This window comes from Electrona antarctica (genome assembly GCF_951216825.1).
Source record: "Electrona antarctica genome assembly, chromosome: 14".
NCBI classification, from domain to species: Eukaryota; Metazoa; Chordata; class Actinopteri; order Myctophiformes; family Myctophidae; genus Electrona; species Electrona antarctica.
The window spans coordinates 33,327,367-33,338,532 of NC_136795.1; the positions used below are offsets into that span (position 1 = coordinate 33,327,367).

The following is an 11,166-nucleotide window of genomic DNA, read 5'->3' on the forward strand; positions in this document are numbered from 1 at the left end:
CAACTTATTAGAGGCAACCATCAAGCTAGCTATTTACTTTGACTGCAAAAGTCATTCAATTCTTCGGGGACTCCCCAGTGTCTACAGGTAGGAAGTCTCTTCAAGGTGTTTTTGTCGACCAGTGAAGAGATCCTGTATAGAAATCTTGTTCTTTGGTTGACCTTTTTGATTACGCTGGTGGTCATTTTATCACCAGAAAGATTTGCCTCCAGGATGGAACCTAGGTATAATTTCATCTTTTCGCGTGATATTGTCACCCACTCTAACCAAGAAGCCATCTGCCTTGCTGAGATTACTATTTGATCCAAAAGAACAGTATAAAATCAGTACAGTATAAAAACTGTGTAGAGTTCATGCCAGCTATTACTATACTGGCTGTTCTCACTGTCCTGTTCAGTTGTTTTCTCCACTTCATGGATGAAGACATGAAAAAACTATGTGACGTTTTGTTCTCCCCCGAGCAGGGGTATAGTAAACTTTTGGGCTTTTGGCTCCTGCACTGCAGGTGTTTTTTGTAGTGGTGATCACACAAAATGTGACATTGTTTTTTCATATCTTTAAGATGTTCTCTTCATGATGTTCTCTTCATGAAATGGATGGTCAGACGTTTTACTTTTACTGCAAAAGTCATGAAATTCATACATGAAGTGATCACCACTGAAAAAAATCACACCCATGTGAAGTGAGGGGAGCTCATTCTGGCCAATCACAATTTGCGTCCTTGCTTTAGTCTTCAATGTTTGTGTTTACACACTTTTGTCTTCAATGTTTGTGTTTACACACATTTGTCTTCAATGTTTGTGTTTACACAATGTTTGTGTTTACACAAACACTCAAAGCTGGGCGCCTACCCTGAAAGTAGGCTCGGTCCCAGGCTTACTCATCTGTGAAGAGAAAAGCCCTGAAAGAGGGTCAATCGTTTGTCATTTTCTAGGCTCCTAGGCCTTGTTAAATATTGTATATTTCTAAAATAAATCACACCCATGTGAAGTGAGGGGCACTCTTATCATCATACATCATCTCATTCTGGCCAATCACAATTTGCGTCTTCACTTTTCCGTCTTCACTTTTCACACTTTTAGCTTCAATATGTGCTTTGCTCAGCCAATCAAATCATCGCTATGGGGTGATCAGCCAATTACAAGCCAATGTTTGTGTTCACACAAACCCGGAAAGCTGGGCATAGGCGGGTCTAGCGCCCCTCAATCCTGATCTATTAATACTGTGAAATGCCTACAAACAAAATTGCTACATCATGTTTTTTCCCACTTCATATTCATTTGGAATCTACGGATGTTTCTCAGGTCGGTCTATTATATCTCTATGCCTCACAATAGCTGGAATGACAAAATAGTGTTCTATAAGCCTTGTATGGTAGCCATTATTAATGAATACTCATCAATCAGCAGCTTATTTTAAATTTCATATATTTAATAACTTTTTTGAGCAGTGTGTAGCGATTCTGACTGACTGGGGCCAAATTGTTTTCCATAAGCTGCTTATTGATTAATGTGTCATTACTGATGCTTTAAGCCACAACTTTACACCTTAAAGTTTAAGGTGTAGGCCTACCTGAGAATCATAGATTCTATATGAATATGAAGTGGCTGGGTAAAAACATCGTATCTCAATTGTATTCCCTTATTGTCTCCGCCAGGCCGAAAAGCATGGCTGAGACTATTTTTTGCACCCTGTTTGTCCTCTGTGTGTCTGTCCGTCATTCATCGTTCTATAGTCAATTTTTGATAAACGAAACGGCTCTTTCAGATTTTTCATATTCCATTCTGATTGGCTAAGATTGGCATCCAGCCCACAATAACCTGTATCTGATCTGGCAGAGACCTGTGCTCTGAGTGTAACACCCAGGATTCAAACCCGGATCTCCCAAGTGGAAAGCCAGCATCTTAACCACTAAGCCAAAGGGATATCGCTGTGATTCAGGGGATTTATTAGACTTTTAGGCCATCAGGCTGAGGTTGTGAGCCACTCTGCTAGGAGCACATTTTGTAGTTAAGCAGTCATTTTGTTGTATTTGCAGGCATTTTACAGTATTAATAGATCAGGATTACAAGTGACTCGGAAACAAATACCGGTACTTGGTATTTCTGCCTTTAACAAGGCCTAAGAGCATATAAAACCCTGCTGATTCACTATTTTAACATATTTTTCTGGTTGCTGGGGTGTACGGTTCCTATAAGACCGTAAAGGCTCATTAATTTTCGGTGGTGAGGTGACCACCGGAGCTGAGCGGTGGTGAGTAAAAACAGAGAGAAGGGCTGGGGTGGTGTCGGTGGTTTGCTCTTCACCGCGGCTCGTGACGTCATGTTGTAGTTCGGTGGTCACCTCACCACCGAGAATCAAGACTATGAATGAGCCTTAACAGGAGCCCTCGTACAAGGTTTCTTCGACTATGCATGCATGCACCTCTTGGTACCACAGCACCTCAAATGCCCTTAAAATAAGGTTCCAGACTTCCCAAAACAAACTGGTCAGGCTACTATTTGGCCTCACTCCCAGAACGCACCTCACCCCTGCCCATTTTGACAGGCTGGAATGGCTTAGGGTTGACAACAGAGTACAGCATCTTGCAATGGGTCTGGTCAACAAGATTCGCTACACTACCAAGATACCCATGTACCTGTCTAAATACTTCCTTAATGTCAACAAAGTCCACACCCACAACACCAGAGGGAGTTCAACAAACCATGTGCAGATTCGGCACAAACAAGGCAGTAAATTAATTTCGCTCCTATTCCACCAAAATGTGGAACGCCCTACCAACAGTCATTTAGACATGCAAAACTGGCCCCAACCACCCCTTTTCCCCTCAATGTATATGTTTTTCCCCTTTTTACCTCCTTTTATGATGATTTCCTGTTTTTTGCTATATATAAGTGTATATTTGTAGTTTGTACGTCTCTAAATGTTCTGATGAATTGAAAATGGTGGACCCTATTGTAAACAAGTGTAATGCTTTATGGTGTCGTTCACAGTTAACAGTTTTTATATTGAGTTGCGCTTGAAATGTACTGAAATTCTGCAAGTTGTTATAAATACTTATGATAAGCACTTTTACGTACTTACTTACCTTCATACTTTTTACTTACTTTATTTGTCTCGTGCCTAATGCCTATGCACTCGCACTTTTATGACTATGGCATAGCACTTTAACGCCTGCACTTTATTGGTTATGTGCACCTTTGTACTTTGGTATGATCTGCTATGTGAACTGTTGTTTATGTGTACTTGTCTCATTGTTTAATGTACGTCTATGCTGCAACCCAATTTGCCCTTCGGGGACACTAAATAAACTTGAACCTTGAACCTTGATACTTAAATCAATCAATCAAACAGATGGTCTAGTAGAGGTATTTATAGTTACTACTACTAATACTATTGAGAATCAGCAGCCTTTAATTAGAGGCAACCTTATTAGAGGTAACTTTAGCATTTTCTACTTGTTGGTTGTTTTTATGTCATACTTGCACGGATGGTCTAGTACAGGTATTTGATTCTATTGTGAATCAGCAGCTTTTAATTAGAGGCAACCTTATTAGAGGCAACTTATTAGAGGAATGAGAGAACATCCAAACGGGAAGCACGCACATCTCAAAAATGTCGACGGGTGCAGGACAAAAATATACATACAGGAAGAAGGTAGGAAGTCCGCACACCGTTCTTTAAGCTCCCATCAATTTTATTTCCCATCTTGACCCGGAGGGGTCGAAACGTTGATTCCTGATTCCTATAATAAAATTGATGGGAGCTTAAAGAACGGTGTGCAGACTTCCTACCTTCTAACTTATTAGAGGCAACCATCAAGCTATTATTATATTATTAAATTCAGTTTGTAAATACATCAAAGATGCAATTATAATCCACCTATAATGGATAAAGCCTTGGCCTGGAAGAGAGGTCATCAGGTGGTCCCCAACCTTCTTAAGAGTGTTTCGACGCTGGCCTTAACCACAACACTCTCCAGTTGGCGGGTCAGCAGTAATTGGTCAAATCACTGCCCCTCTCATCCAGGATCCAGCTATTCTCAATGCCAGAGCCAACAGGAGGCTCCCTCTGCCTTGTGTGTTCTTGGGGGATTGCAGGCACTTAGAGGTCTCTAGGACTGTGGTTTGCCTCCTGCCCAGGGTCCACCTACGTCTCACCAGACTATAAGTCTGTATGGTGTACTGTGCATGCATCCGTCCTTGTCCACACACACTTACTCTGGTGTTTTTGAGTCAAGGTGGGTTGTTTGAGCCTTCTCTGCGCAATAGACTTTCTGCACCAAAAAATGTCCCCAGTGTCTACAGGTAGGAACCGTCCCTTCCCTACACTCCAAAGCAACCAGAAAAATATGTTAAAATAGGCTTCTATTGTGAATAAGCAGAGTTTTATAGGCTTTTAGGCCTTGTTAAAGGCAGAAATTTCAAGTATTTGTTTTTGAGTCACTTCTAATCCTGATCTATTAACAGTTTCATGACATTATGATAATACTAACACTTTTTCAAAACCAGGAAGTGTCCTTATTCTTACACTATAATCATATGGCCCCTGGTCTCTGCAACATGAAAACAGAAATCATGTGCTTACTCTGAAATCATAGAAGTGAGACTAGGGGAAGTGGCGTGCATTATGAATAGCTCTGATGAGGAAATGTTGTTCACACAGGGGAAAACTGATTCTGAGGTTGCAATGAATGAGGTCAAAGCTTCTTTTGTTCTCAAATCCAGTGACTGTATTTTAGGCTATAGGAATAGACTAATTTGTTTCTACATACTCCTTTCTGTACATCATTACTGTCCGTCAGTCTGGTTTTATGGCTCTGTTCCAAAAGCATAGGTACATTGCAATTGCAACATGTGTAATGGGCAAAGGAAGACAGACTTAAAGCTGCACTATGCGGCGGTGACTCAAGGGTAGAGTGCCTGGATGGTAACCGTAAGGTTGCCAGTTCGAACCCGGGCTCCCGCAGAGTTACTGTCGAAGTGTCCTTGAGCAAGACACTGAACCCCTAATTGCTCCCGATGTGCTAGTTGGTGCCTTGCATGGTTTCCGCTGCCATCGGTGTATGTATGTGTGTGTGAATGGGTGAATGTAATGCACAATCTCTGTAAAGTGCCTTGGATAAAGGCGCTATATAAATGCACCATTTACCATTTAAACTTTCCTCTTCTACCTCGGATTTGAACCAGCATTTTTTTACCATTGATCTTATAGAATCTGAATCTTGACAATCAGGTCAAAATTCCTGTCAGATCCTGCGTCTAGGTGAGACATGACCTTTGACACGATCTAAATATCTCAATAAAAGCAGGGAGACAAAATACAACCATATGTATAAGTTATATTGATTAACATACTCTTTTTATTACATTTATTTTACAAAATAATACTATTTTGGTATTGGCATATTTCATGCTTGCTTCAATGCACAAATACAAGTCTACTCAGCAACAAGCTGAGAATGAGTGCCGACTGTGACCAGAACCTTGAACACTAAAAGGAAAGGCAAAGTGATTTGGTGGCAATCATCTTTTGTTAAATGTAACCAGAACCAAATAAATGTGTCTAGATTTAACAAAGTCAAAGTCAAAGTCAAAGTCATACGATTTGTCACACGCGTTACCGCAGTGAAATTTGTTCTCCGCATTTGACCCATCTCTTGGAGCGGTGAGCCGCAGCCAAGGAGCGGTGAGCTGCAGCGTGCGCCGTGCTCGGGAATCATTTGATTAGTAGATTTGACCCCCAATTCAACCCTTGATGCTGAGTGCCAAGCAGGGAGGCATTGGGTCCCATTTTTACAGTCTTTGGTATGACCCAAGAACAACCTGTCAAATCCAAAGGGCCAGGAGGTGGAGCAATTGAGCTTTTCTAATAAATTTACAGTATAGACCAACCTTCAGATTACATGGAATGCATTTACTCTTGAGTCTTGTGTGTCAAAAGATATAGACAAAGCTTTCCAATTTGGAAAACTCAGGAAATGACATAATTAAACTGGGTAGTGCAATTAAAGGCTGCAAACAAACATAACTGTCCAGAGTTAGTATTTTCTAAATAGTTGATAAAGATAAAGAGACACCATATAATTTTTTTTAAATACTTATTTCCATTTAATTGAAGTGATCTTTTTAAAGGATAAACTAAGACATTTTACAACAACCATTTAGCAATATTTTGTCTGTTCACAAAATTTACTTCTTCTAGTGATATTTGTACTTAAACCCCAGCATTGGTATTGTGAAGAAAGCTTTTGCTGAAATTAGCATTGATAGGTCAATACAAAAACTGCTACGAAGATAAACCCAGAAAAATCACTAAGACTTGTTTACATCAGGGTCCTCCATTTTCAATTTATCAGAACATTTAAAGATGTACAAATATACACTTCTATGAAAAAAGGGAAATCATACAAGAACAGTAAAAAGAAGAGTGTGTTGAGCCCTGAGGTACTCCGGTTACCCATATGAGGTTTAAGTGGTTTTAAGGTGTCCTGTTTAGATGTGGGTACCCTTCTTTAATAGCAGAACTCTGCACATGCAAGCAAAGACATTTATGCAAAACATAAAAATAAAGTATTTTAAATTCCATTAAATTCAAGATGATTATTTCTGTAATTTAGAAAGATGACAAATTACATTTGCAGGGCTAATGCAGCGTATGCAGTAATATTTAATGCAGAACATGATACAATGTCTTATATATTTATGTTTTCATAGCAATGTTGGTTTCTAAATCTTTCACCACAAACGTATGCATCTGTGTTGTATAATAATGGAATTATTTATGACCAATATCAAAGAGGGAGAGATCAGTAGTACAAATAACATTGCAAATACTATAAGTTTCCTTTTGATAGTTCAACTTTTATTTGTCCCCTGTGGGTCTTTAAGTGTCACCACTCGTATTATTGTGCTGATGTTGTCTTGCCTCGCGAAGGGCCTGAAAAAGGACACACAGTGTTAATGTGTGCATGTTAATTTAAGGGTTGATTTGTAGAGGTTAAATTAACAATAATTGTCAGTGAACAATGACATCATGCAAGAGCAGAACAGACATTAAGTGATGAGGTCACCTTCTGTATGGCATCCTTGGCAAGGTCATCTTGTAGCACCTTAGCATGGAACAAGGCTTTTTCAAAATTTGACACACTAGATTTGAAGTTTCCCAGCTTCACTGTGATGAGAGAGAAGGCAATTGGCCGATCAGAAGAAGCTAAAGTTTAAAAGGAATGACACTTCAACCTATTACATTCATCCTGTTCTATTATGCTTTGAAGAATTACATTCTGCTTGTGCCACTAAGGCGCAGGCATTCAGCTGCCACTTCTCATCTGCAATCTCATCAGCAGCAGCGAGGGAACGGATGCCATAGTCTCTGGCTTCTGTGTAGCGCTTCAGCTCCAGGAAACAACGACCGATCTCATGGAACAACCAGGTCTTCTCCAAAACACCACAAGCCAAGGGAATCTTCTCTTCCCAGCTAAAACACAAATATGGAGAGAGGCAAAGTCGATTAGCCTTGAACAAACATCTTTCCTGTTTACCAAACCCGCACATGATTCACCTAGACAAATAAATGATTTGTTTCATTCTTCACTTACACTTCTATAGCTTCTCTGAACTTTCCAACTCGGGCATAGACTCTGCCAATGTTGTCCAGAGCACGTGACTTTGCATCAGGAAGTTTGCTATTAATGAAGAAGTGAACTGTTATAGAGGAGAACAGCCAATGGGATTTCAAATATGCCGTGTGTGCTCCTATAATGGTCTCCACATGAATGAAATTAAATTATTGTTTATTTTACCATTTTCTCTTATACTGACTCTCTTATACTTGTATAATAGAATATTAAATCATTTTGAATGTTGAATCACCACTGTGTAGCCAGCTCCAGATCCTTCTGGTGGTTCTCGAGTGCTTTGTCCATATTCCCCAGATCAATGAGGGCATTCCCAATGCAACTGTGTAGGTTGCCCAGCACCTCTTTCTTATTAGGTACCACTTCCTCTGACCATCCCAGCACGGTTTTCATGACATCTCGAGCTTTCTTGAGGCTGACCTCTGCATTTCCAGCACTCAATACTTAAAGGGGACAAATACATCAGATTGAAAACCACCATTACAAAACAAGGGAAAATACTGAGAAGTTGTGTTCATCATGAAGTCCATCTTACCGGCATCAATCTCCTCAAGGCTGTTGAGTACAAATCGCGTGGGGTCAGAAGGTGGCTTGTGACAACTCTTGTTCCTTTTCTGTTGCATGAGCTTACGTTCCCTTTCCCGTGCATACATAGGCTTCTGCTGGTGCCAGAACTCAGTCCGTGTGTCAAGGTAGGAGATGCAGTTCACAATGACCTCCTGTATTCTCTCCCCACCACGCATCTTACCATTTACCAAGTCTGGAGACCATTAGTGGGACAGTTTAAGATGCAACATTTGCATTATAGCCTCTCATACAGTAAGTGGAATTACATACAGTAGTACAGTATGTTGTGCTAGGTTTAGGAATAAGCTGCAGTTGAACAGCAATGGCAGGCAGAGAAACTTAACAAAGGAAATTAATCTGACTTGTAGTGTAGTCATTCTGAGAATATGTGAAAGACAAAGAACAAAGTGGACACTGTTGAGAAATAAAAGACATGACTTACATTCATCCTTCAGTAGCTTTTCAAGATATTCCCTGTCACTGTAAATCTCTCCCAGCAACTGTTTGGTTGTCCTCTCGCTCATGGTCTTCCGTTTCTGCCGCCTTGCATCCTTCCTCAGAGGATTAATAATGCTCACAGGTTGCCCCTTATGTACCTGTCAATTATCATGGAATAATATACCAATCCACATCAATAGGAGTGAAAATGATATGATATAATCAAATACTACACAGAAAATAGAGTGGCCTAGTGTGTATAAATTACTATATGGACCAGATAACTGTTGGCTCTATTCCCTGAGAAGGCAAAGAAGTTCTGAACTAGCTGGATAAGGAGCATTTCTTTCCTTCCCATCAACAACAGCTGTCATAACAAGGATGTCCAAGTTGCCACTACTAGTGCTTACTAGCAGTGGTGGAAAAAGTACTTAAATGTTTTACTTAAGTAAAAGTATAAATACTGCAATGTAGAAATATTCCGTTGCAAGTAGAAGTCTGGAATTCAAAATGTACTTAAGTATTGGCATACATATGTACTTAAAGTACCAAAAGTAAAAGTAATAATTATGTTTTCAAAATGTATAAAAATCTTTTGTAAATTTTGTGAGCATTGCATTGTATATGATTGTGTATTGATGTGATGTGTGGATCGTGTATGATTTCGAATCAAAATTAAAATCTCCAAAGTAACTAAAGTTTTCAAATAATTGTAGTGGAGTAAAAGTACAATATTTGCCTCTGAGATGTAGTGGAGTAGAAGTAAAAGTATTGACATAATTTTGACATACTCAAGTAAAGTACAAATAGGCCTACCTCAAAATTGTACTTAAGTACAGTACTTAAGTAAAAGTACTTAGTTACTTTCCACCACTGGTAAGCAGTAAACAGCATGCAAATTCCCTTTTATGGCTATTCCTAGAAACTGATGAAATGAAATGAAATGAAATGAAATGAAATCTATATTTACCCAGGGTATCTGGGCTAAGCTCAAGAACTTGTTTCCAGCCAGGCCCTGCTCATAGAACACATTTCATCGTAGTGGTTGATGCCTTGTTCAAGGGCATTTCAGCGGTGGTAATTTTAACGTGTCGGACGGCTGGTTCGAACTGGGAACCTTCCGGTATCTAGACCGCGCCGCTATCCGTTCGGCCACCGCTGCCACATTAATGTGTGGTTAGTAGTCAGGGCAGTCTATCTCATCCACAATCACTATGCTACACAGGAAAATCACACCTGTATGAACTGAGCGGTGCAAGTGCAACTATACAGTGCAGGGGTCCCTGGGTGGTCCCCAGAACATCCAGACCCCCAGGAAGGTGCTCAGGGTGCCGTCCCGGTTCCGGCGAGCTGCCCCGCGTCCGAAATGGTTAAGAAATGACACAGTTACCACGTGGGGGTCCCCGGGGCCGGGGGGGTCCGTTCGGGGGTCCCCGGAACATCCAGAGCCCCAGGAACGGCCCAGGGCTCTACTATAGTGTACTCTGTGCCACTTTACTCTGTGCTGTGCTGTACTGTACTCTACTGGCCACTTTAGGTGTTGCAGCTGTAGGTGCACGCGCAGTAGAAGTAAATAATAACGCTTACCTCCTCATCCTTATCAAAGATTGACAGATGTTCCATATCCTCTGGTTTAACAGAGGAAGGGCCTATATGAATCAGGATAAACACATTTGTAAGAGAGGTTTTGGAGCAGGCCAGGAACATAAAATTAAATACCCTATGATGTGAAGACATAATACAAAAAAGTACTTTTCTGACTTACTGCCCACAGAGTTTTCAATAGCTTCTTGTGCTTTCTGGATACCAAGTCTGAACTCCTGCAGCTCTGGGCGCAGTTTGTGTCCTCTGTGGTAAAACACCAGTGCAAATTCGAAATCGCCCATGGTGTACAGTGCCTCTGCTTTACAGTACAATCCCTAGAAGAGGCATAGAACAGACATGTTTTCCTGCACAGCATTTCACTTTCGACATTTATAAGCAAAAAAATTCATTTCACCTTGAAAAACTTCTTGTCCCCTTTAAGAGAGGCCTCGGCATCTCTTAAAGCATTTTCAGAATCCCCCATCTTCAAATAGCATTTCGAACGGGCAACGAGGCAGTTCTTGTCATCCGGCTGAAGAATCAATGCCTAAACATTTCAACAAAAAGTAATAATGAATACGTTTCATATCAACAGAGTAGCAACTTGCAAACATTTTTACTTTATGCTGGGGTTCGAAGTCACGGTCTACAAGATCAATCCATCTATGAAGTCCACAGGTTGTTGAAACCGAAATATGATAGCCTATTTGAAATATCTTACACTGTCAACATCACTTCACTCTTGGAGCTCTTTAACAGTGCAGCGCCAGTTGGCTTTCACAACTATCTTAAGAAGATCAACATTTAACTTACCGTGGAATAGCTTTCTATTGCCTTCAGATATTCCCCTTTTCGGTATAACTGATTTCCCTCAGCCATATAAGTATGAAATGTGCTCTTCGGTGCTTGGCCTTGGTCTCCCATGTCAAACATTTTAG

At 40.5% G+C, this 11,166-nt stretch overlaps 1 protein-coding gene across 1 annotated transcript; it reads right to left on the reverse strand.

Moving 5' to 3' along the window:
- Positions 1-6,548: 6,548 nt before the first annotated feature.
- odad4 (outer dynein arm docking complex subunit 4) lies at positions 6,549-11,161 on the reverse strand (the record flags this gene model as incomplete). The annotated part of the gene is made up of 11 exons (XM_079520415.1): positions 6,549-6,939; positions 7,073-7,173; positions 7,283-7,479; positions 7,601-7,687; positions 7,875-8,082; positions 8,175-8,399; positions 8,649-8,802; positions 10,232-10,293; positions 10,410-10,563; positions 10,644-10,775; positions 11,042-11,161. 11 exons carry the CDS (start codon positions 11,159-11,161, stop codon positions 6,886-6,888), a joined length of 1,494 nt encoding a protein of 497 aa, XP_079376541.1. The 3' UTR covers positions 6,549-6,885.
- Positions 11,162-11,166: the final 5 nt, after the last annotated feature.